The sequence below is a fragment of the Anolis sagrei genome, chromosome 6 (assembly GCF_037176765.1).
Source record: "Anolis sagrei isolate rAnoSag1 chromosome 6, rAnoSag1.mat, whole genome shotgun sequence".
NCBI lineage: Eukaryota > Metazoa > Chordata > Lepidosauria > Squamata > Dactyloidae > Anolis > Anolis sagrei.
This window is the reverse complement of record NC_090026.1, coordinates 28,085,330-28,112,190: the sequence shown is the minus strand read 5'-3', so window position 1 is coordinate 28,112,190 and position 26,861 is coordinate 28,085,330. Positions and strand designations below refer to the sequence as shown.

Sequence of the window (26,861 nt, the reverse complement as noted above, 5' to 3'; positions counted from 1 at the left end):
AAGCAGTGCTCTTATGCCATCAACTCTGCTGGACTGGCCACATTATCCGAATGCCCAATCACTGTCTCCCAAAGCAGTTGCTCTACTCCGAACTCAAAAACAGAAAACGGAATGTTGGTGGACAGGAAAAGAGATTTAGAGATGGGCTTAAAGCCAGCCTCAAAAACTGTTGCATAGACACTGAGAACTGGGAAGCCTTGGCCCTTGAGTGCTCTAACTGGAGGTCAGCTGTGACCAGCAGTGCTGCGGAATTAGTAGAGGCATGAATGGAAGGCAAAAGAGAGAAACATGCCAAGAGGAAGGTGTGACAAGCCAGCCCTGACCGGGACCGCCTTCCATCTGGAAACTGATGTCCTCACTGCGGGAGAAGATGCGGATCAAGAATAGGGCTCCACAGCCACCTACAGACCCACCACCAAGACACCACATGTAGAAGACCATCATCCTTGAGCTACGAGGCATCACCTAAGTAAGTAAAGTAAGTTTTCCAAGACCCTGAGTTTAGTCTTCCAAAGAGACAACATTGACACTGAAATACAATACCGCCTGAGCTCTGCAAGTGCAGCATTCTTCCGAATGAAGCACAGAGTGTTTGAAGACTGGGACATCCATAGGGAGACCAAGGTGCTTGTTTATAAAGCCATGCATGGTCCTCCCAACCCTGTGAAACGTGGACACCACACCTGGAAGATAATCATCTTTGCCTAAGAAAGTAAGTAAGGTATGTAAGTTTCTCAAAATCCTGAGTTTTGTCTTCCAAAGAGTCAACATTGACACTGAAATACAACACTGCCTGAGCTCTGCGAGTGCAGCATTCTTCCGAATGAAGCAGAGAGTGTTTGAAGACTAGGACATCCATAGGGATACCAAGGTGCTTGTTTATAAAGCTATTTTCCTCCAAACCCTGCAATGGGATTTTGGCCTGCATCAATAGGAGCATAGTGTCTAGATCTAGGGAAGTAATGCTACCCCTCTATTCTGCTTTGGTTAGACCACACCTGGAATATTGTGTCCAATTCTGGGCACCACAATTCAAGAGAGATATTGACAAGCTGGAATGTGTCCAGAGGAGGGCGACTAAAATGATCAAGGGTCTGGAGAGCAAACCCTATGAGGAGCGGCTTAAGGAGCTGGGCATGTTTAGCCTGAAGAAGAGAAGGCTGAGAGGAGATATGATAGCCATGTATAAATATGTGAGAGGAAGCCACAGGGAGGAGGAGCAAGCTTGTTTTCTGCTTCCATGGAGACTAGGATGCGGAACAATGGCTTCAAGCTACAAGAAAGGAGATTCCATCTGAACATGAGGAAGAACTTCCTGACTGGGAGCCGTTCAGCAGTGGAACTCTCTGCCCCAGAGTGTGATGGAGGTTCCTTCTTTGGAAGCTTTTAAACAGAGGCTGGATGGCCATCTGTCAGGGGTGATTTGAATGCAATATTCCTGCTTCTTGGCAGGGGGTTGGACTGGATGGCCCATGAGGTCTCTTCCAACTCTATGATTCTATGATTCTATATGCCTGTGCGAAACATGGACACCACACCTGGAAGATAATCATACTCCCTTAAGAAAGTAAGTAAGGTAAGTTTTCCAAGACTTTGAGTTTTGTCTTCCAAAGAGTCAACTGCAAGACAAAACACAGGACCTCCCCTAATTGGCATTACAGTTCAAGTCTTGATCCTTTTTGGGGAAGAGCAAACTTTCAGGTGGCAATTTGGTGTTGTTTGGCAGGAGGAGAGAAGGCTCTGGAGCTCCACCTCTCCATTCATTGGGATGAAGGGCAAGGGAAAGTGTGCCCTTGGTTGGGTAGATAGTGTCCCCTCCTCTCCCTCCCTCTCCTCCCTCTTGTCTTTCTGTGCTTGCCTTCCTGGTAAGATGCCCTTGTTGCGTAAGGCCGGGCCCGCCTCCCCACTGGGGGAATTTCACTCTCTGAGATCAGATCCCCGCCTCGTCCAGCCCTTCCTTTTCCCCTCCCTCGATGTGCTATAAATCCCCCCTGCCACCAGGCACCAGCTGGCAGAAAGCAGGGGACTTATCGCGGGTTCATAGCGCTGCCCCCAGTTGGGTGCCTTGAGGGAAGATGCTGGACGTAGACTACACACAGTGAGTGGATTAAGGGAACAAGTGGTTCGGGGTTGTGTTTTTTTTGGAAGAGTTCTGGGTCTGCCCCATAACAAAGTGGCCTCTGAACATGTGCAGAGTGGTTGCATCTACTCTGTAGAATGAATGCATTCGGGCCACTATGGCTCAATGCCATAGGATCCTGGGAGTTGTAGTTTGACAAGGTCTGCTGAGAAGCGCCTTTGCAAACTACAAATCCCAGGACACTCATATTTCTTATCAAATACAAGGGAGACATGGGGGAGAGAGCAGATGGCTTAGGGACCTTCTATACTGCCCTATAATCCACATTATTAGTTTTGAACTGGATTATATGAGTCTACACTGTTGTACAATCCACATTATCTGCTTTGAACTGGATTATATGAGTCTACCCTGCCGTACAATCCCCTTTATCTGCTTTGGATTGGATTATACGAGTCTTCACTATTGTACAATCCCTTTTATCTGCTTTGAATGGGATTATATTAATCTACAGTGCCATATAATCCACATTATCTGCATTGAAATTGGATTATATAAGTCTACCCTGCCATATAATCCACATTATCTGCTTTTAACTGGATTATATGAGTCTTCCCTGCCATATAATCCATTATCTGTTTTGAACTCGATTATGCCATATAATCCACATTATCTGTTTTGAACTTGATTATATGAGTCTACCCTGCCATATAATCCCCTTTATCTGCTTTGGATTGGATTATATGAGTCTTCACTATTGTACAATCCCTTTTATCTGCTTTGAATGGGATTATATTAATCTACAGTGCCATATAATCCACATTATCTGCATTGAAATTGGATTATATAAGTCTACCCTGCCATATAATCCACATTATCTGCTTTTAACTGGATTATATGAGTCTTCCCTGCCATATAATCCATTATCTGTTTTGAACTCGATTATGCCATATAATCCACATTATCTGTTTTGAACTTGATTATATGAGTCTACCCTGCCATATAATCCCCTTTATCTGCTTTGAATCGGATTATATGAGTCTACCCTGCCATATAATCCACATTATCTGCATTGAAATTGGATTATATGAGTCTACCCTGCTGTATAATCTACATTATCTGCTTTGAACTGGATTATACGAATCTACCCTACCGTATAATCAACATTATCTGATTTTAACTGGATTATATGAGTCTACACTGCCGTACAATCCACATTATCTGCTTTTAACTGGATTATATGAGTCTACGCTGCCATATAATCTGCATTATCTGCTTTGAATTGGATTTTATAAATCTACACTGAGGTATAATCCATATTATCTACTTTAAACATGATTGTATGAGTCTACACTGCCATATAATCCATATTATCTGCTTTGAATTGGATTATATGAGTCTGTACTGCCCTATAATCAGCATTATCTGCTTCAGACTAGATTATATGAGTCCGCACTGCAGTATTATCCAGTCCAAAGCAGATGTTCTGGATTTTATATGGCAGTATAAGGGGCCTTGGAACAAGGTTGAAGTTTGCCTGCACTGTAGAATTGATGCAGTTTGATACCACTTTAACTACCCAGGCTTAAGGAGAGTTGGTAGTTTTACCAGATCTTTAGCTGTCTCTGCCAAAGAGTGCTGGGGGTCTCAACAAACTACCAACTCCTAGGTTTCCATAGCATTGAGCCATGGCAGTTAAAGCTGTGTCAAACCTGCATTAATTCTACAGTGTAGACCACATGGTGGTCTCTGCAGAAGACATTCGGAATTGGGTGATTCCAACAGCAAAGGAAAGAAGGGGGGATTGATAATAAGCTGAACTCCTGAAAACTTTTGTGTCCTAATTTCTTGGTTGAAGATGAGAATCTTCTTGAGTTATAAACATGAGACTTCAGCTCCAGGGCCTTATAATTTCGAAATACTTTAAGAAGCACCATCTAAATAACAACTTCGTAAGTTATGCACGACTATACAAGGCTATTTAAATAATTAAAGGTAAAGGTTTTCCCCTGACATTAAGTCCAGTCGTGTGCGACTCTGGGGTGTGGTGCTCATCTCCATTTCTAAGCCGAAGAGCCAGCATTGTCCATAGACACCTCCAAGGTCATGTGGCCAGCATGACTTCATGGAGCGCCGTTACCAGTGGTTAAACCAAACAGGCTACTTTCTGAAGGCACCAAATCCATAGGAATCCTGTTTGCTTGAAGGGCTGGAAAGAAAATAGAATATAGGAGGAAGATATTGCTAAAAGCACTGGATGGGAAACAATATTTAAGAGCTTTAAGGGTGCCATCAATAGAGCTTTGAGTGTTGGGCTCTGGAGACCTGAGTTCAAGTTCTAGTTCAGTCATGAAAAGTCATTGGACGAAGCTGAGCAAGTCACACACTCTCAGCCCTTCGAAATCTTGTGATAGGGTAGGCCAGGTATAGGCAAACTTGGGTCCTCCAGGTGTTTTTTGGACTCCAACTCCCACCATTCCTAACAGCCTCAGGCCCCTTCCTTTTCCCTCTCAGCCACTTAAGCGGCTGAGGGGGAAAAGGAAAGGGCCTGAGGCTGTTAGGAATGGTGGGAGTTGGAATCCAAAACACCTGGAGGGCCCAAGTTTGCCCATACCTGGGGTAACCTTAGGATCAATATAAGTTGGAATGGACTTGAAGGCACACAATAACAACAACAAGCATGGCCTGTTCTCCTTAACCCTGTAAGGAAAGCTACCTAGAGAGTTGACAACTAGACTACATCATCAGTGAGATTCATGGTTGTCCCAAAATATGAACCCACAGCTTCTTCACCCACCAAAACTAAGGCAGATGTGGTTCTTTGTGCCTTCCTATATGCTCCTAGCTGACTGTCCAGTAAATAATAACTATCCCCCTGCGGCAAAAGTGCAACTTCACACAATGTGAGAACGTCAAGTTTTGTCTCCGGTTCCAAAAAGTTGGAATACCTGCAGGTGTATAATAATAATAATAATAATAATAATAATAATAATAATAATAATAATAATAGCTGCAAGAAGATCACGCAGACAGACTACAAGCAGAGGCACAACACCATTCCTCAGATGATTCATTGGAACTTGTGCCACAAATACCATCTGACTGCGACAAAGAACTGGTGGGATCACAAGCCGGAAAATGTTACATAGAATGAACATGCCAAACTCCTCTGGGACTTCCGGATTCGGACAGAGTTTTGGAGCATAATACTCCTGACCTCACAATCGTGTTAAAAAAAAAGTATGGATTGTCAATGTTGTAATCCCAGGTGACAGCAGGATTGCAGAGAAACAACTGGAAAAGCTGACACGATATGAGGATTTAAAAATCAAACTGTAAAGACTGTGGCACAAGCGAGTAAAGGTGGTCCCAGTGGTGATCGGCACACTGGGTGCAGTGCCTAAAGACCTTGGCCTGCACTTAAACACAATCGGTGTTGACAAGATTACCATCTGCCAGCTGCAGAAGGCCATGTTACCGGGATCTGCACGCATTATTTGCCAATACATCACACAGTCCTAGACACTTAGGAAGTGTCTGACGTGTGATCCAATTTAACAGCCAGCAGAGTGTCTGCTGTGGACTCATCTTGTTGTGTTTCAAATAATAATAATAATAATAATAATAATAATAATAATAATAATTATTATTATTTATACCCCACCACCATCTCCCCTAAGGGGACTCTGAGCGGCTCACATGAGGCCAAGCCCAGCGATACATTACAGCATAAAATATAAAAAAAAATAACATCACAGTAAAATAAATAAACCAATTAAGTAAAATAAACAGTACAAAAAAGCATAATGGAAAATCAAACACAGTGGGTGGACCAAATGCATGACATAAAATGATAAAATTCTGGATGAGATAGCAATGAAAAGGTACATTTAGGGACTTTCCCTCAGAAGCAGGTTGCTTTCTACCAGTGTATTTTAACCAGGCTTTATAGTATTGGGTTGTTGTAAGTTTTTCGGGCTTTATGGCCATGTTCCAGAAGCATTCTCTCCTGACATTTCGCCTTCATCTACCTCTGAGGGTGCCAGCCATAGATGCAGGCAAAATGTCAGGAGAGAATGCTTCTTGAACATGGCCATACATCCCGGAAAACACATAACAACCCAGTGATTCCAGCCATGAATGCCTTTGACAATACTTTAATAGTATTCTATATAGAGCAAAAGAGAAATCTCTATAAATAAAAATGAAATGTTTGTTGGTGGGATTAACATAACTCAAAAACCACTGGATGAATTGACACGAAATTTGGACACAGTTCACCTATCAGGCCAACGAGTGAGCATCACTCATAAAAACACTGAAAAACACAGCAGAAGAGACTTAAAAAGCAAAAAACAACAAACAAAACAAACAAACAAAAACAAAAAACAAACAAACCCCAAAATGCAAAAACACATATACACATATATAGACAAATATATATACACACACAAAACACATATAGACATACTGGGCCACATCAATGCATGGCAGGGGATGGCCATCACTCATCAAATGACCATCACTCATCAAAACACTGAAAAACACAGTAAAAGAGACTTTAAAAGTCACAAAATAAAAATACTTTACAATGCACGCGCAAAACCACATATATACACATATACACAAATATATATATACACACACAAAACACATATGCACAGACTGGGCCACAGCAACACGTAACAGGGGACGATTAGTTAGAAATAAGAGTATTTTGTATTCTCTGACCCCCCCCCCCCTACCCCCAATGTGTCCCTTTCTCCCTCTCACTTTCCTTCCCCTCCCTTTTGCCTGTTATGCAAAACCCGAGGCCAGCAAAGGTGAGGGAAATATGATTTGAATATTTCCTCTGCTCACAAGAGTGTGACTGTGAATAGAGCGGTGCATGAGGGGTGGTGGCACCTTCTGTGCGAAAACATCCTCCCTTGAGAAAGATGGTTTCACGCCAGCTCTACAAGCCCTATGCCATGTTGGCCCATTTACACTGCAGAACGATAGCACTAGGGTCCCTTCCACACAGCTAGATAAAATCCCACATTATCTGCTTTGAACTGGAATATATGGACTCAGATAACCCAGACATTGTGGGATTTTCTGCCTTGATATTCTGGGTTTTATGGCTGTGTGAAAAGGCCCCAAGATTCCACTTGGGACCTTTCCACACAGTCCTATATCCCAGGATATCAAGGCAGAAAATTCCACATTATTTGAGTGTGGACTCAGATGATCCAGTTCAAAGCGGATATTGGGGGATTTTCTGCCTTGATATTCTGGGATATAGGGCTGTGTGGAAGCACCCCGAGGCAGTCAACATAGAATATCACTAGCATTCCCTAGTTCAGGCTACGACAGATTGGCAGAGGGCACGTCTACACTAATTCACTTCGAAGGCAGTTTTAGTTTGCAATATTTATATGGCGCACACTCTGAATGTGCACAGCAATGCGCATTAAGGGTTTTGATCTGGAATAAGCAGAATCGGGATACACTGAAATGTGAGCATCAATGTGCTTTAGTGTGAACCACATATCATGGCAAAACCGATTAAGGGACGGGTGGTCTGATGATCCACACATGCAGATTGTGGTGGAGAGAGTTGGAAACATCTCAAATCTTCCATGTCAATGAAACCACAGATAGTAGAGATCCAGGAACCAACTCGAGGCTAACTTCTGTGGTGTGTATAAGCACCATCCCGGTGTTAAAGCTGTTCCAGAGCTTCCCATCTCATCATCTCAAAATGAAGATGGAGATATGAAGCTGCGGTGGCACACTGGGTTAAACCCTTGTACCGGATGAACTGCTGTCCTGAAGGTTGGCAGTTCGAATCTGCGAGATGGGGTGAGCTCCCATCTATCAGCTCCAGCTTCCCATACGGAGACACGAGAGAAGCCTTCCACAGGATGGTAAAACATCCGGGCGTCCTCTGGGCAACGTCCTTGCAGATGGCCAATTCTCTCACACCAGAAGCGACTTGCAGTTTCTCAAGTCACTTCTGACATGATAAAAAAAAATCTCCACATCGAAATCACATCCTCCTCTTCCGGCTTTAAACTGAAGCCCCTTTTATATTGCCATATAAAATCCAGATTATCTGATTTGAATTGGATTATATGGCAGTGTAGACTCATATAATCCAGTTCAAAGCAAATAATGTGAATTATCTGATTTGATAATCTGGATTATATGGCAGTGTAGCTCAGTGTAGGTATGTACAGAGTCAGGCCCTTCCAAAAGTCTAGGCCAAAATGTGGCTGCCACCTTGGATGAGAGTTGAGTGAGATGTTAATGGCAGCCACACCACCTGACTTATACAATATTCTGTAAACTGGCCTATTTTGGTCAGGTGTGATAAAGGACATCCTCAGTAAGTTCTGACTAACAGTTCATTTGGTATATAAAATGGATAGACTGGCAGGACCCAAACCAAGAGTGGGCATCCAAGCAAGGGCAAGCCCAAAACCTGAATCCAGAGGCAGCAGAGGGTCTAAGACAGGCATGGGCAAACTTTGACCCTCCAGGTGTTTTGGACTTAAACTCCCAAAATTACTAACAGCCATGCCTGATCTAAGACGTAAAGCTAAGGGGTGGATACTCAAAGCCTAGGATTGATCAAGGTTGTTCCAACTATTTAAACCAAGTCCAAGAACAAAATATCACCTGCCACTAGATCTGGAAGATTTAACTTTAAAAGTAGCCCCAAATACAGTGGTTTGATTCCTAGCCAATAGGAGCTCCGAAACATTGGGTGGAAAGTTCTAAAAAGAAAGCAAGATAGCGTCCTTGTGGCATATCGGATGTATCTGGAGATGAAAATTGGCACAGTCATCTACCCGCTGGCTCACTCTCCCCAAAATTGTTATCTCCGATTGTTTTGAAAAAGGAACATGTTATGTGTCAGTCTCACACTATCTTTAAATCAGACACAGTAAAGACATCTGGCCTTGTGCTTTGCTCCTCTGCTGCTGAATATGTATGCCCAGTGTGGAAAACATCTTATGACGTCAAAACAGTGGATGTGGCTCTTCATGAGACATGCCGCAGTATCACAGGATGTCTACACTCTACACCACTGGAAAAATTGCACTGTTTACTTGGAATTGCATCACCTCACATCCGCCAGGAAGTAGCAGCCAGCAGTGAAAGGACCAAGGCAGTGACATCTCCAGCCAATCCCCTGTTTGGATATTAGCCAGCATGCCAGTTCCTTAAATCACGAAATAGTTTTCTAAGATCTAGAGACATATTTGCAGGAACACCTCAGCAAGCAAGAGTCCAAAAGTGGCAGGCTAAAACCCAGCACCTCAGTCAGTGGCTGGTATCAAATGAGAGACTTCCTCCTGGGCACAGAAGACTGAGCGACTTTGAAGGTGCTGAACAGGCTGTGCTCTGGCACCACAAGATGCAGGGCCAACCTTAAGAAATGGGGCTACAAAGTGGAGTCCATGACATGCGAGGGCGGAGAAGAGCAAACCACAGACCACCTACTACAATGCAACCTGAGTCCTGCCACATGCACAATGGAGGACCTTCTCACAGTGTCACCAGAGGCACTGCATGTGACCAGCTTCTGGTCAAAGGACATTTAGCATAATGCCAAGTTCTTTTTTAGAACTTTGTGTTTTTAAATGCATTTTAACTGTACCCTCAACTTGCTTCTGACACGATAAATAAATACTACCTTTAATAAAGTCTCAGATTCCCCATATGATCTCCCACATAATATTTTGAAGTTGTACTGCGTAGGTGTACTTGTTTGGCAAAGGGAAAGCTCACTGGTGACGTTATACCATTTTAGAGCATGGATTTTGGCCTTTATTGCTTACAAATGTGATAGTGTGACTTTTAATATGTTACTCCCAAGCTCTGTCTGGATTATCAATGTGGCATATATAAACAAGGGGATGGAAATAACAGGGTCTCGAGAGGTGAATGCACTGTGTTCAGATAGATCTAGGGGATCCACCTTCAAATTCTTTCTGCTTCGTATAGCCTTGTTTCTCCTGCTATGATGGGTTCCAACACGATACTTGAGAAAGAAAGGAAGGAAAGAAAGGAATTGGTTAAGGATTGGGTACTGTGTCTAAGCAGGAGGCCCGATACATGGACATGTCTAAAGTACGTTTTGCAGAAGTATTATGCTTCTCAGGACTAAAGCAGGAGTCCTTCACTTTCCTAATTCCCTGATCCAATATTATCCTAAATTCCGGATGACAGTCATGATTATAAAGTTGGAAAGAATACCAGGGAGCAAACAGTGTTTGCCAAACTCTGGTTTTCCATGTGTTTGGTACTTTAGCTCCCAGATTCACTTCTAATTGACCAAGGTAGGTGAGGCTTGTGGGAACTGAAGTCCAAAAACCTGATGGTGCAGCAGGTTAAACTGCTGAGCTGCTGAACTTGCTGACCGAAATGTTGGTGGTTCGAATCCAGAGAACAGGGTGAGCTCTTGCTGTTAGCTCCAGCTTCTGCCAACCTGGCAGTTAGAAAACATGCAAGTGTGAGTAGATCAGTAAGTATCGCTTCTGCTGGAAGGTAAGGGCACTCCATACATTCATGCTGGCCACATGACCTTGGAGGTAGTCTACGGACGATGCCAGCTCTTCAGTTTAGAAATGGAGATGAGCACCATCCCCAGAGTCAGACACGACTAGACTTAATGTGAGGGGAAACCTTTATTTTACCTTTACCTAGGAACTGTATTTTACCTTCCTAAACTCTGGTTTTCCACGTGTTTTGAACTTCAGTTCCCAGATGAGGCTTCTGGGAACTAAAGTCCAAAAGCCTGGAGCAGTAGAGTTTGGAAATCCCTGAGATACTTCAATCCCTTGCCATGTAGGAAGCACTCTTGACAGATGACCACGAGTGAAGCTTCTCCACTATATCTAATCTTGATGTTCAGGTTCTACATGAAGTGTTTTTTAAAGGGGTGGGCAGTCAAGACAAGGCTGTAAATACATTTAATTACATCACTATCCGCCGGGCATGTTTTATTATCCTTTCCACCTCTGGAAAATACCTGAATTAGAAAGAAGGAAATCCCTAAAACTCTTATCAAAGCTTGGAAAGAAATGGTTAAACACACAACTGATCTTGGATTGCAAAGGACAGATAACTGGAGATTTTTTTATTTTACTTTTGGTTTGCGCTGACATGCAGAAAGGATTGAAACAGAGTTATAAATATGAATAAGTTTTATGTATCCATTCATCTCCATTGGGTGTTCAAAAACTTGGAGTGAATGTTTACGTTAGGAGGCCATCATGTGTCCTAGTCGCTGACAAACAAGCTTCATCTTCCACTTGACGCTCCTTCAGATATTGTCTTCTCAAAGCCAAAGATACCCAGCTCCCTGGGCTGTTCCTCATAGGGCTTAGTTTTCAGATCTTTGACCATCTTGGTAGCTTTCTTTTGGATATTTTCCAGCTTGTCAATTTTTTTTATTGTGTCAGAAGGGACTTGAGAATCTGTAAGTCCCTTCTGGTGTGAGAAAATTGATCATCTGAAGAGACATTGCCCAGGGGATGCCCAGATGTGTTACCATCCTTTGGGAGGCTTCTCTCATGTTCCCGCATGGAAAGCTGGAGCTGACAGACGGGAGCCCACGCTGTCTCGTGGATTCGAACTGCCAATCTTCAGGTCAGCAGTTCAGCCAGCACAAGAGATTAACCCAGCATTTCTCAATCAATTCCCTCCCTTAACCCCACCAGTATTCAAATGTGGGCATATCGGGTATTTGTTCCAAGTTTGGTCCAGTGAATGAAAATACATCCTGCATATCAGATATTTACATTACGATTCATAACAGTAGCAAAATTACAGTTATGAAGTAGCAACAAAAATAATGTTATGGTTGGGGGTCACCACAACATGAGGAACTGTATTAAATGGGGAACTGTATTAATTCGGAAAATAGAGAAACACTGGTGTAAGGTATTGTGGCTCCTAGCTTGTCAATATCCTTTATGAACTGTAATACTTGGAGCGTAGATACCCTATTCCAGGCGAGGTTTGACCAAAACAGAACAGAGTGGGAAACTTCATGTTGCAGGCAGACAGTGGACAGCATATACCTGAATGGTGGGGGAGAATACGGCAGCACAGCGAAATAATTTTGTCAGATTGACACTAGCCCCACCCACACAAACATTACTTTTAAGTTGGCAAAGGCTGAATAAAGGTCTCCTCTGAAATAATGAACACTGTGTTATTTACTTCTGACCAAAGCTTGATGGGATTGTGCAGCAAATGTACACAGTCTTGTAAAAATACCCTTTATTCTCTCCTTCTCAAAACATTAATAACACCAAACAAGTAGTTATTGCTGTCCTATGAATTGGGCTTCTATTATTTTTAGCAGAACTTGGAGATGCAGCTATAGATTGCGTATCCTTTATCTGAAATGCTTGGAACCAGAACTGTATTAGATTTGGGGTTTTTTCATATTTTGAAATACTTGTATTTGCATTTATTTATACATAAAATGAGATATCTTGTCCATGAGCTGTAGTGATTGGGTGGATTCTGGGGTTTACAGTCCTAGAAAAGTCACTTTCCTTAGCTCTGTTTTCCAAATAATTCCCTCTAAGGCTTTAATAAATCCCCAGTGGCTGTGAATAACATGGCCTCAGCAGAGCTGCAGGATGGATTTCAAGTAGGGAGCAATGATGTCTCTTAATCAATGTCTATATTTCTTTTGGCAGATTCGAGGGGTCCCAGTATGGATACATGGTAAGTAGGTGGCTTTGGATTTTTTAATTTGGTGGAAGAGTCTTAAGATGTGGAGGGCAACAAGTGGTCCATGGCTGAGGGAGAGGAAGCAAGAGAGGAGAGAGAGGGAGGGAGAGGGAGGGAGGAGAGAGGGTGGGGGAGGGAGAGAGGCAGAGGGAGGGGGAGGGAGGAAGCAAGAGAAAGGGAGTGAGATGGAGAAATGGGGGAGCAAGAGGGAGCTTGAGAAGGAGGGAGAGAAAGGAGGAGAGTGGCAGCAAGGCAGAGAGGAAAGAGAAGGGGAGAGAGGGAGGGAGGGAGGGAGAGAGAGGAAGAGAGAGGGGGAGAGAGAGGGAGAAAGAGGGAGTGGGAGAGAGGAAGGCAGAAAGAGAGAGGGAGTGAGTGAGAGGGAGAGGGGGATGGGGAGAGAAGGAGGCGGAGGGAGAGAGGGGGAGAGGGGGAGAGAGGGGGAGGGAGGGAGAGAGATGGAGCAAGAGGGAGTGGGAGAGAGGAAGGCAGAAAGGGAGAGGGAGTGAGAGGGAGAGAGCGGGGAAGGAGAGAGAGGGAGAGAGAAGGAGGGAAAGATAGAGGAAGGGAGAGAGGGGGAGGAAGGAAAGAGAAGTGGAGAGAGGGGAGGGAGAGGGAGGGAGGAAGAGAGATGGAGGGAGAGGGAGATAGGGGGAGTGGGAGAGAGAAAGGCAGAAAGGGAGAGGGAGAGAGGGGAAAGGAGAAAAAGGGAGAGAAGGAGGGGAAGGGAGAGAGAGAGGGAGGGAGAGAGATGGAGCGAGAGGGAGAGTGAGAGAGGAAGGCAGAAAGGGAGTGGCCGTGAGAGGGGGAGGGGGAGAGAGAGGTTAACTGGGGGAAAAAGATATGATAAAAAGTAAAGAAATGAGTGGGGAGAGAAAGAGTCAGAAGTGATGGTAGAGGAAAAGGAAAAAAAGAGCCAAAGGCTGGGGGAGAGAGAAAGTGGGGTGACAGAAAGTGATAAGGAAAATTTAAGCTGTGGCAAAGAAAGAGATGGATGGAGAAAGGGAAAGGGAAAGTGTTTGGGGGGGATTATGGTGTAATCTGTGACTGGAACAGCCATGTGAAAAGCAAGACCATGTGAAAAGCAAGAGTGAAAAAGAAGTGCATGAAATAGGGAGAGATAAGTGTCAGAGAGAGGAAGAATGTGTTAGTGAGAAAGGAGGAATGGGAAGGGTGGCATAAGGAGGGAGAGAGAGGGAAAAAGAAATGGCAGAAAGAGAAAACTGGATGGAGAAAAGCACCACACCTGAGGGAATGTCACCAGTGGTGGGAAAAATCCATCAGCGTGGAAGTATTTGTGCCTGCTTTTATTTCGGAGTCTAAAGTTTCCAAAAATTTGTAAAATTTGATTTCAGAAAGAAAGCTTCCAGATTACCTAATCTGGACCTGCCAGGTGGGAAATTGTCAGAGTGATAGTGTAAACAAGTAATGTTTGCTCACTCTGGATCCCTGCATTGTTGGGGAAATAAAGCTGCCTTATCAGCCCCCCGGTTGTGCAATAGATTAAATCTTTGTGCCGGCAGGTCTGCTGACCAAAAGGGGAGCAGGGTGATCTCCCATCTGTCAGCTCCAGCTTCCACTCAGGGACATGAGAGGAGCCTCCCATAGGATAGTAAAGCATCCAAGCATCCCCTGGGCAGCATCCTTGCAGACGGCCAATTCTCTCACACCAGAAGTGACTTGTAGTTTCTGACATGAAAAAAAAAAAGATTGAGGGTCAGTTGAGAATCAAGAGGACTCTTGTGTTCTTTTTTTTTCTATTGAAATGAATGTTTGAGACAAATTTTAATGTTGGCCCCCAACCTGTGCTGTGCTTTGCAGTTCCCCAATGGTTGCATCTATGACTTGGATTCATGCAAACAAGAACCCGCCTTCCCTACCTGTCTTGCAGACTCTGAGAGCTCTCCAGGTAAGGCACACTTTGACTAATGGGGTGGCAGGGTTGAAGGAGGGCTGGGCGAGACCAGACAATGGAGTTGCAGACATGCATGGCTTGGAAAAGTTACTTTTTGGAGAGAGATTATATGTTAATTTTAGAAAGCTCTTTACGCATCGAATTCCACACTCCGTTGCTTGCGGATTTGCATACAATACGCTTGCCCAGCCATTAACTGTTCTGGAGAAGAACCTTCCCTTTGCGTGCAGGCCTTCCTGTTGAGTGGCAGCCTGCAACACAAAAGGGCCTCTCTTTTCCCCTTCCCTCCCTCCCTCCCCCCATGGATGCTGCCTCGCCCAATTTGCTTGGCTTGCGCAACCTGGATTAAGTCATGTACTTGGTGACTGGCTTACAAGGCCTAGTGAGGGTCTGCTACAGATAGGCACATTCTATTATTTGTACAGCAAGGAAGAGATTCCGGTTTGAGGGCTCTTCAGAGGGGCTAGAAGGCCCCTGAAGGTAGATAGTGACAACGATCAAATTATTTGGTAACCTGGCTCTTTGGAAACAATGCCACAGGACAAAACGATGACGCTGATGCAACTTACTGTATATGTGCTTCCCTCTCCCCATCCCCCTTGTGCTCCCTGCCACATCCTTGGTGTGGTTTTCCTTTGAGGTGGCCATGCTGGGGAGTTAGGCAATGCTGGAAGGTTGGCCTTCATACAGCTGTGCGTTATTGCTTCCTTCCATCCGATCCTTCATTCAAAATGCTCAGGATGATATATAGGGTGCCCTACTGCCACTTTATCCTTTCAATGGTCCTGCAAAGCCGTGATACTGAGGGTCCTACAGTCACCAAAACAACAACAGGACTGAATGAAAATTTAAAGCTGAGTTTTCTATAGGGTTGCATTGCCCAGAGTCCCCAATTCTGGCAGATTACTTTCAAGTGACAATCCAGTGTTCAGGCTCTTCTTTTTTTATATGCGATCAGCCCTGGAGACAAGGCTGCATGCAAACCACCAATCTGGTAAAAACAAAACAAAATGTCTAACTTGTGGCACTTTGCAAAGATCGGTTGATTTAAATCAAGCATTACAGTTTGCAAAGGCTCTTGATTTCCGAACAGGAAAATAGATTCTCTATGTGTGTGTGTGTGTGTGTGTGTGTGTTTAAATGACAGCCTGTGGCCAGTTGTGGTTGGTGCATAATGCATAACGTTTAATGATATCACCGGGCTCCATCACCCAAACAAGAACCATCCCTAGGTCTTAGATTTTGGAAAATTTGGAACCTGGGATTTTACTGACCTCGCAATTCTCGTTTACTAGTACAGCTTACTATCCCAGAATAGGCCTTCCAGATGTGTTGACTTCCAGATGTCATTGAACAAGAAGCTCAGCCTGTCATTGAACATCGAGAAAACCAAAGTGCTCTTCCAGCAGTCACCATGCAATCCCTCCCCAATGCCAGAAATACAACTTAATGGTGTAACATTAGAAAATGTTGACCATTTCCACTACCTTGGCAGCCACCTCTCCACCAAAGTCAACATTGACACCGAAATTCAACACCGCCTGAGCTCTGCGAGTGCAGCATTTTTCTGAATGAAGCACAGAGTGTTTGAGGACCGGGACATCTGTAGGGATACCAAGGTGCTTGTATATAAGCTATGGTCCTCCCAATCCTGCTATACGCCTGCGAGACGTGTACTATCTACAGACGTCACATGCAACTCCTAGAACCATTCTATCAGCGTTGCCTCCTAAAAACCCTGCAAATCTCTTGGGAAGACAAGTGGACAAATGTCAGCATGCTGGAAGAAGCAAAGACCACCAGCATTGAAATGATGGTCCTCCACCATCAACTCTGCTGGACCGGCCATGTTGTCCAGATGCCCGACCACCGTCTCTCAAAGCAGTTGCTCTACTCCGAACTCAAGAACAGAAAACGGAATGTTGGTGGACAGGAAAAGAGATTTAAAGATGGGCTCAAAGCCCACCTTAAAAACTCTGGCATAAACCCTGAGAACTGGGAAGCCCTGGCCCTTGAGTGCTTCAGCTGGAGGTCAGCTGTGACCAGCAGTGCTGTAGAATTTGAAGAGGCACGAATAGAGGATGAAAGAGAGAAACATGCCACTGACAGCCTATAATGAAGATGATGACTTATCCCTCCAACTTAGACATAAGTTAGAGCCTGGAATATTGGCCCAGTTCTGAGAGGGTAATCTGAGAACTGCAGTCCAAAAAAATAGCTTTCCCATACTCTTGTGTGAATTATGCTCTTTTGACTTCATCAGGATCTACATTTGCAGAATTGGGTTTGCTTCTGGTACGCAATTTTACCTGTTTGTTCTCTTTTCTTCTCCTGTGTAATGGGGGAAAAGACTTCCTTTATGTCTAGACAATTACACTATTTTAGTTCCCCTGTAGTAAAGGAAAAGGTTTCCCCTTGACATTAAGTCTAGTTGTGTCTGACTCTGGGGGGTGGTGCTCATTTCCATTTCTAAGCCAAAGTGCTGGTGTTGTCCGTAGACACCTCCAACGTCATGTGGCCAGCATGACTGCATGGAGTGCTGTTACCTTCCCACTGGAGCGGTACCTATTGATCTAATCACATTTGTATGTTTTCGAACTGCTAGGTTGGCAGAAGCTGTGGCTAACAGTGGGAGCTCACCCTGCTCCCTGGATTTGAACCGCCAACCTTTCAGTCATTGAGCTCAGCAGCTCAGCGGTTTAACCCACTGTGCCACTGGGGTTCCATTTGTTTTCTTTTTTTCTACTATGTAATGGAGAGAAAGACATCTTTCATCTCTAGACAGTTAAACTATTTTAGTTCCCCTGTACTGCCTTTTAAAACAATGCCCTCTTGTGGGGAGAAGCAAGACAACAGGTTTACACCTGGGATTCATGTAGCTTCACCTTATGCAAAACGATGACGGTTGTGTGTATTTACACAGACCCAGGCCGCAGCTCCTCAGGTGCACAGAAAGCCCTTTGTAGGCTAGGGTTTTGTCATTGCACTTGAGGAAGGGAATTGGGAGCTGGAGTCAGCACTCCTGGCTCCATAATTGGTCACCTTTCTGCTCTGATAAGTTTATGCAAGTGTCCAACTTGTGCATGTCCTTGGAAAAATATTGTCTTTAAGGTGCAACAAGACACAATTACTTTTCCTACAGCAGTTTAATACAAGTAAAGTTAAAGGTTTTCCCCTGAAATTAAGTCCAGTTTTGTCTGATTTTGAGAGTTGGTGCTCATCTCCATTTCTAAGCCAAAGAGCTGGCGTTATTCGTAGACACCTCCAAGGTCAAGTGGCCCACATGACTGCATGGAGCGCTGTTCCCTTTCTGTCAGAGCAGTACCTATTGATCTACTCATATTTCCATGTTGTTGAACTGCTAGATTGGCATAAGCTGGGGCTAACACTGGGAGCTCACCCTGCTCCCTGGATTTGAACCGCCAACCTTTCAGTCAGCAGCTCAGTGGTTTAACCCACTGTGCCACTGGGGGCTCCATTTGTTTTCTTCTATTATATATCTGGGGAAGCTCATGCACTTCTCCAGATTCGAACCTGCGACCTTTCGGTCAGCAATCTCATCTCAGCAGTTTAACCCTCTGCACCACAACTATTTCTTTGGAAATTGTTTTAGTCGGAGCTAATGAAAGAATTGATTTGGACTATAACTCCCAGAACCCCCCAGCCAGCATAGCCATGGTCCACAAAAGTCTTCTCCAAACTTGGAATTGTGTCTCCCAGAGTAAACCTAGCTTGCTAAGTTGAAAGGGAAGATGTGTGGCCTTAGACAAGCAGTGGATATCACTGCAAATGATATATTTATGGTGCTGTGCTGCGGCCTGTCCATTTCAGGTCCTTTAAACATCTATAAAGTCTCCCTGGTGGTGCAGCGGGTTGAACCACTAAGCTGCTGAACTTGCTGAACGAAAGGTCGGTGGTTCAAATGCGGGGAGAGGGGTGAGCTCTTGCTGTTAGCCCCAGCTTCTGCCAACCTAGCAGTTCGATAACATGAAAATGTGAGTAGATCAATAGGTACTGCTTCTGCAGGAAGGTAATGGTGCTCCATGCAGTCATGCCAGCCACATGACCTTGGAGGTGTCTACGAACAACTCCGGCTCTTCGGCTTAGAAATAAAGATGACCACCAACCCTCAGAGTTGGACACAACTAGACTTAATGTCGGGAGAAAACCTTTAGCTTTACTTAAACATCTGGAAGGAAATTCAGTGACATCGGAGGTCACATCTTCTGTCAATTCTGTAATGACACTGGAATGAGACTGTGATTTTGAGGCTCAGGTCTCTTTGAGTTGGATCCTCTTGAGTCATGGAATTCTTTTCTTTTCAGAGTCTTGTGTAAACTGGCTGGGGATGCAGGAGGCCGGATACGATCCCTTCGAAGCGGGACACTTTGCCCAGCTGCAGAACGTCCCCCTTTCCTATCCCCAGATCCCTCTGGATGCTGTCTATAACCAGGATGGAATGATACCTATGCCTAATATGGGCCTGGGGTACAAGGAGGAGTACAACAATCAGGTAATAGTGGTACAGTGGACTTGCAGAGGCTGTGTTTAAGAAGATAGATAGGACTTCTGGAAGGCCATGCGGTCCAGGAGATCTCAGTCAGTAAAAAGTGAGATAGATGAAGAGAAAAAAGATGCCTAGTGCCTATTGTTTGTTTTATTTTTGGTACTTTGAATTTATTTATTTATTGAATCAGAAGTGAACTGTAATGTAATTTAAAAACACAAAGTTTAAAAACTTGGCATTATAATAAATGTCCTTTGACCAGTAGCTGGCCACTTGAAGTGTCTCTGGTGTTGCTGCAAGAAGGTCCTCCATTGTGCATGTGGCAGGGCTCAGGGTGCATTGCAATATGTGGTCTGTGGTTTGCTCTTCTCCACACTCACATGTTGTGTTCTTCACTTTGTGCCCCCATTTCTTAAGGTTGGCATGCATCTCTTGGTGACAGAGCGCAGTCTGTTCAGTGCTTTCCAAGTCACTCAGTCTTCTGTATGCCCAAGGGGGAGTCTCTCATTTGGTACCAGCCATGGCTTGAGGTTCCGGGGTTTTGCCTGCCACTTTTGGACTCTTGCTTGCTGAGGTATTCCTGCAAGTATCTCTGTAGATCTTAGAAAGCTATTTCTTGATTTAAGGCGTTGGCACTTTGAATGTGCTCTTGTGAGCTGCCCTGAGCCCTTATAGTGATATGGGGTACAAATAAAATGTTGTTATTGTTGCTGTTGCTGTTGTTGTTGTTATTATTTATTTGGTTCAAATAAGTAGACACTCTTCTGCCATAGATAGGCAGGAAGGCAAATTAACCTCATTGTGAAGTTCCTCTTCTTGTAGTAGGGAGAGTAGTCTAGCATTTACTATGTCTTAGTGCTCTACAAATCCTCTTAAGAATTGTAGATGGCTTCCTAAAGTGGAGTGAAGCTCTTCCCAATATCTAATCTTAGGAAGGAATGGAAAAAGGAGAGCGGGGAAGGAAACAATATTGGGGGTTGATACCATATAACACAAATTTTGTTCCTGGGTTATAAATGTCGTTTCTTGATTGGTTCTATCATAAAAACATTAAAAAAGTTTATTGAACTGTGAAAAGTTTATTTTTGTGGGATATCCTGTAGGATATTTTGCTATAGTTTTTCAGTGAATATCTCATTGAGTCTCAACCAATTCAATATAGTTTGTGGCAGCCACAAAAAAAAGTTTCTGCCATATAGCAACTACTTTCAAATTAAGTAAGTAAAGGTAAAGATTTCCCCTGACATTAAGTCTAGTTCTGTCTGACTCTGAGGTTGGTGCTCATCTCCATTTCTAAGCTGAAGAGCTGGCGTTGTCCATAGATACCTCCAAGGTCATGAGGTCGACATGACTGCAGGGAGCGCCATTACCTTCCCGCAGAAGTGGTACCTATTGATTACTCACATTAGCATGTTTTCGAACTGATAGATTGGCAGAAACTGGGGCTAACAACAGGAGCTCACCCCGCTCCCTGGATTTTAAAAAAGTCATATTAAGTACTGCACAATTAAATAGGAAATAACACTTTGAAACCAGGAACAGAACATTTTTCAAATTTTGTTACATTGTGTTATGAGTCTTCCACATATTGAGGAAAAGTGGAAGCAGGAAGTCTCAACCAAATATTGCATCATCTTGCCAACCCTTCATAGGTCTTTTGTTCAGACTTCTATCCAATCTCAAACTGTAGCACTATTTGGAGCAGGCAGAGATGGTAATTCAAAGAAAATTACCTTTATTTTCATTGTTTCTATCCTCCTAAAAAGCAGACACAGCTCCATTGCAGTTGGCCCCAGAGGCTGATGAAAAATCCTCCTCTATGCTAATTGCCATTGATGTGGCCTTAGAGGGTAGTCTTTGCTAGGCTTCATCTTACTGATCTCTTTCCCCTTTAATATCATGCCTTATTTATATTGTAAGCCTAAGGGCAGGCGATGTTCAATTATTGATTTGTAAGTGCTCTGGGAGACATTTTTGGGCAAAGGTCATGGTATAAATCCTCTAAATAAATAATAATAACAATAATAATAGTAATACTTCTGTTGTAAAGGTAAGAGTGCTGCTTAGCTTAACACAGAACAGCTCCCATCAGCTCTAGCCAGCCTGACACATATTTTGGTGTCTCTAATGTTAGATCTGTTTCTGGGTATATTAGACCTGTTGATTACAAAAATGGCACCAATATCCCCCATCAGCTAGTTTTTGAGAGACAGAACATATGCCATATTCCAGTCTTCATCTTTGTCCATAATAATAATAATAATAATAATAATAATAATAATAATAATAGTAATAATAACTTTATTTATACCCCGCCACCATCTCCCCAAGGGGACTCGGGGCAGCTTATATGAGGCCAAGCCCCACAATACAGCAATACAATTCTACACATAGGAATACAACAGTAAAATATAAAGAAAAATAAAATAAAATACAAGAAACAATATAAATAAGCACAACAAACAATATATATATATATACTAGCCGCCCCCTGCCATGCGTTGCTGTGGCCCAGTCTGTGTATATGTGCTTTGTGTGTGTATATATTTGTGTTTTTGTGTATATATGTGTGTTTGCGTGTGATTATGTGCATGCATTGTAATGATTTTTTTAATTTTGCGCTTTTTAAGTACATTCCACTGTGTTTTTTAGTGTTTTTATGAGTGATGGTCACTTGTTGGCCTGATAGGTGTCACTTTGTCCAGTGGTTTTTGAGTTATGTTAATCCCACAAACGAACATTACATTTATATGTGTGTGTGTGTGTGTGTAAAGGTAAAGGCTTCCCATGACATTAAGTCTAGTTGTGTTTGACTCTGGGATGTGGTGCTCATTTCTATTTCTAGGCCGAAGAACCGGTATTGTCCATAGGCACCTCCAAGGTCATGTGGCCAGCATGGCTGCATGGAGGACTGTTACCTTCCCGCGTATTGATCTACTCATATTTCCATGTTTCTGAACTGCTAGGTTGGCAGAAGCTGGTGCTAACAGCTCACCCTGCTCCCTGGATTCAAAACTCCGATCTTTCGGTCAGCAAGTTCAGCAACTCAGCTGTTTAACCCGCTGCACCACCAGGGGGACCACAGACAATCATAATAACAGTTTTTAAGAAACTAAAGCAGAATTGAAGTCTAGCAATATCTGGAGAACCACCTCTTTGAACAAAGAAAATGATGAGGGATTCATGAGTGTTACTCTTGTGTAAATGTGTAGTTTCTTCCTAGCTTGTTAGAATTATCCTTTGAATGGGTTTGCTTTTAATCTGTCATACTTACCCCATCTCCATGTTCTGATCTTTACAGCCTTACGTCCCTTACTGCCAATACCCGATTCCCCGGGATGTTTCCAGCCCGTCATCTGAAGAAGAGGAATTCCACGGGGAGAGCAGGAACCTGGAGGTGTCTTCTGACAGTGATTTGGATGAAAACCTCGCACCGGGTTTTGATCCAGGTGGGTGCTGAGGTAGACTATCTTGCGAGGCATTTGGAATCAGCGGAAGGCCCATCTAGTCCAGCATTCTGTTAGCTACATGGCCAAAAGGAAGGCCCAGAGAAATGCTCACAAGCATTGTGGCATTCATAGCAATCATACCTGCTAGTCCCCATTCTTTAACAACTGATATAAGAAAACTACATTTGATATTATGGGATAACATATAGCCATAATGACTTGGTATTTATATTTCTGTAACTTAATCTAGTTCCCCTTTCAGTCTGTTCAAATAAGCGATCATCACTCCATCTTGGGTTAAAGCAGGCATGGGTTTTAACTTGGGGGCCGCATGGTGGGCCAGAGCAAAGTGGGTGGGGCGAGAGGAAGAAAGGGGTTTCTCCTGCCCTTTCCTTTTTCTTTTCGAGACAGAAAGTGAAGGAAAGAGGGGAAACACTTGGATCCCGAAAGGTTGATCTTGGTCAGGATGAGATGGTGGATGGGAGAGAAAAAGTGTATCTGTTAGACCCTGTATTGCCTACTGCTGATATATAATCCAAGAATCCTAGAGCTGGAAGAGACCCCCAAGGGAAGGAAGAAAGGGAGGAAGGGAATGGAGGGAGGGAGGAAAGAGAGAAGGAAAGACAAAAGGGAAGGAAAGAAGAAAGGAAGGAAGGAAGAAGAAAGAGAGGGGGGAAGGAGGGAGGAAAGAAAGAGGGAAGGAGGAAAGGGTGGAAGTGAAAGGAGGGAGGGAGAAAGAGGGAGGGAAGGGAGGGAGGAAGGAAAAAGAGAAGGAAGGAAAGACAAAAGGGAAGGGGAGGAGGGAGGGAGGAAGAAAAGGGAATGGAGGGAGGGAGAAAGAGGCAAGGGAGGGAGGGAGGCAACAGAGAAGGAAGGACAAAAGGGAAGGAAGGAAGGAGAAAGAGGGAGAGAGGGAAGGAGGGAGGAAAGAGGAAAGGAGGGACAAAAGGAAGGGAAGGAAGGAGGGAGGGAGAAAGTGGGAAGGGAGGGAGGGAGGAAAGAGAAAGAAGGAAAGACAAAAGGGAAGGAAGAAAGGAAAGAAAAAGAGGGAGAGGGGGAAGAAGGGAGGAAAGAGGGAAGGAAGGAAGGAGGAAAGGATGGAAGGGAATGGAGGGAGGGAGAGGGAGGGAGGGGAGTGAGGAAAGAGAGAAGGAAGGAAAGACAAAAGGGGAGGAAGGAAGGACAAAAGGGGGAAAGGGAAGGAAGGGAGGGAGAGAGAAAGAGGGAAGAAAGGGAGGGAGGGAAGGAGGAAGGAAAGAGGGAAGGAAGGAAGGACAGGATGGTGCGAGGAGGGCCTTAGAAAAGACCCCAAGGGGCCGCACCCAACCCCTGAGCCTGGGTTTACACATACCTGGGTTAAAGAATGCCACAGTTCAATCAGTCTATTTGCCAAGAGGTACAATGAACCACAACTACAAAAAACTAAAAATGTGAACAGAGCCAGTAAACCAAGTGCCCAAACCCATTCAGACAAATCTCAAAACATATAGCAGGCATAAACATGACATATCATTAAAGCATTAAGCATTTGTTATATAGCTAGCCATTGTTTTCCTATCATATCTTTAGAAGATGGGGCAAGAAAAATTGCCCACTATGTAGATGGGCAATTTTCCCTTCCTTGGTTCTTTCTACACAGAACACACACACACAAATGAACTAGTCAGGGGTCCATGATATATGGGTCCCTAGGTCCATATATTGAGAATACATGAGCCTAGGGAACCTATATATTCCCAAGAGAGAACCTTGTCATTTCCCAATATTTCGTGTATACAACCGGAGGGTGTCTAGCAGTATTTGCAAACCTGGAGGTGCATCCATAATGTTGAATTAATGTATTTTGGTGCCACTGTTGTTTTTTTCCCTCTTCCTTCAGGCTCCCGACGTAAGTTGCGCCTCTACCAGTTCTTGTTTGAGCTCTTGGAGCGCGGAGACATGAAGGAATGTGTGTGGTGGGTGCAGCGCGAGGCGGGCATCTTCCAGTTCTCTTCCAAGCACAAAGAAGTTCTAGCGCACCGATGGGGGCAACAGAAAGGCAACCGCAAGAAAATGACCTACCAGAAAATGGCCCGGGCCTTGCGGAACTATAGCAAGACGGGCGAGATCCGGAAAGTGAAGAAGAAGCTCACATACCAGTTTGGGACCTCGCTGTTGAGCCAGCCAACCCCCTCCTAAATTCTCTCCTCCAAGAATACGAGGTTGGGACAATGCCACAAATGTACTGGTGTTTACACTCAATTTCCCCTGGAAATCTGTTCTACTTGTGTTCAAACAATTGCTCTGCTGTGGACGCCTATTTGAAGAACCAAAGAAAGGAGGTTCCAGCTAGTTATCTCAAATTGTGTGGCAAGATGTTTAGGTCTTGGTCAGAGGAGTTGAGATAAGAACCATTATGAACAGAATTGGGTTGGCAGAGGTAAAGGTAACTTTTCAGGACTACAACTCCCATGGTCCTGAGCAGCAGGAATTTCTGGACTACTTTTTGCACCATATCGCCCCAAATCTTCAGCCAGCAGTCCATAGACTTCAGAATTCTGAGAGTTGTAGTCCCCCTTCCCCAAGAGAAAATGTTCAATTCAGGGTTAGAAATGGGCCCAAAACATACTGGAATGTACATAGAGTCAAGACGTTTATTTAATAATCCATGGGTTGTTTTTAAAATCTCTATAGGGGTGGGGATAAGGGTTTGGAACAAAACATGATTGTTTTGAAATGGATCTCTTCTGTATAAATTGTAAAATATGAAAATAAAAGAGAATTTGTGCTATTTTAAATTTATATTATGAGTCATTGTAATTTTATTCTGCCGTGGCAATGTTACTTGGGCTGTTATAGGTTTTTCGAGCTGTATGGCCATGTTCTAGAAGCATTCTCTCCTGACGTTTCACCTGCATCTGTGGCAAACATCCTCAGAGGTTGTGTGGTCTGTTGGAAAGTAGGAAAATTGGGTTTATATATCTGTGGAAGGTCCAGAGTGGTGATTCCGGACATGAAAACCTTCAACAATACAGGAAATGTTTGGACTTCTCAGCCAGTGTAGGCAGTGGCGGCTGCGGAATTGTGGTTTGAGCTTTAGCATAGCTGGTTAATCACCAGCAGCAATAGATCATATCAATTGAAAGATTGGCAGTTCGAAGCCCAGGTCGGAGTGAGCACCCGACCTTCAGCCCAGCTCACTGTCCACCTAAGCAGTTTGAAAACAGCTGTGAGGTGTGAGTAGAGAAATTAGGTACCACTTAAGCAGGGGGGGGGGGGTATTTTATGGCACCATAAAAAGGAAATACCATATCATCAGTTGGGAGCGCCCTCCCCCCTCCGGCACCAACTGCTGTTCTGGCCAGAGTGAAGAGAGAGGGGGGCAGAAGACAGTTCCATCTTGTCTCCTGTGCTTTACTAATAATATAATATGATCTATCATATATTATTATTATTATATTATATTATATGTATATACAATATATTATATCATGATATGATACATTGTATATACATATATTTATAATATTACTAATAATACAATATTGTAATTATATATTTTATGTTACATGTAGTATTACTAATAATATTACAATATAATGGTGTAGTACAATAAAGTAATATATAATACTGATATTGTACTATGCTAATAATTTAATACATTGTATGTATATATATCTTGTAAGCTGCTCTGAGTCCCCTTCGGGGTGAGAAGGGTGGCATATAAATGTCGTAAATAAATAAATGAAATAAATACCAGGAAATGCCAGCAATAAAAGAAAGAGAGGAAGGCTGTGATCAAGCCCGTGACCCTTCAGATGTTGAACTGCAACTTCCAGCATAGCCCATGATGAGAAATTCTGGGAACTGCAGTCCAATACATATCTTTGGCATATTAATTATTGTCACCTCTTTTGTACACTATGGACCTTAGAGCTGAGCAGGAAAGCACACACATCATCTGATCACCTTTACAGTAAGTGAGATTAGATTTCAGTTTAAACATATATGACAAACATATGAAAATATAATGCAAATTTGGGGCTCTTGCTGCTGTGAGGCATTTTGCATCCCGTTAAGCCTGAATTTTCACCTGCCTTGGACCTGTTTTCTAAATTTGATTTCTTTAAAATTTGAAGGTTTTGTAGAAACCTTCTTTTCACAGTGAAATTTATTATATTTTTCCAGTCCTTG

At 43.6% G+C, this 26,861-nt stretch overlaps 1 protein-coding gene across 1 annotated transcript; it reads left to right on the top strand.

Moving 5' to 3' along the window:
- Positions 1–1,933: 1,933 nt before the first annotated feature.
- Positions 1,934–25,449, top strand: SPIB (Spi-B transcription factor). The gene is made up of 6 exons (XM_060783125.2): positions 1,934–2,098; positions 12,787–12,814; positions 14,639–14,726; positions 19,058–19,245; positions 22,541–22,688; positions 24,568–25,449. The coding sequence occupies exons 1-6, from the start codon at positions 2,076–2,078 to the stop codon at positions 24,864–24,866; spliced, it is 774 nt and encodes a 257-aa protein (XP_060639108.1). The 5' UTR covers positions 1,934–2,075; the 3' UTR covers positions 24,867–25,449.
- Positions 25,450–26,861: the final 1,412 nt, after the last annotated feature.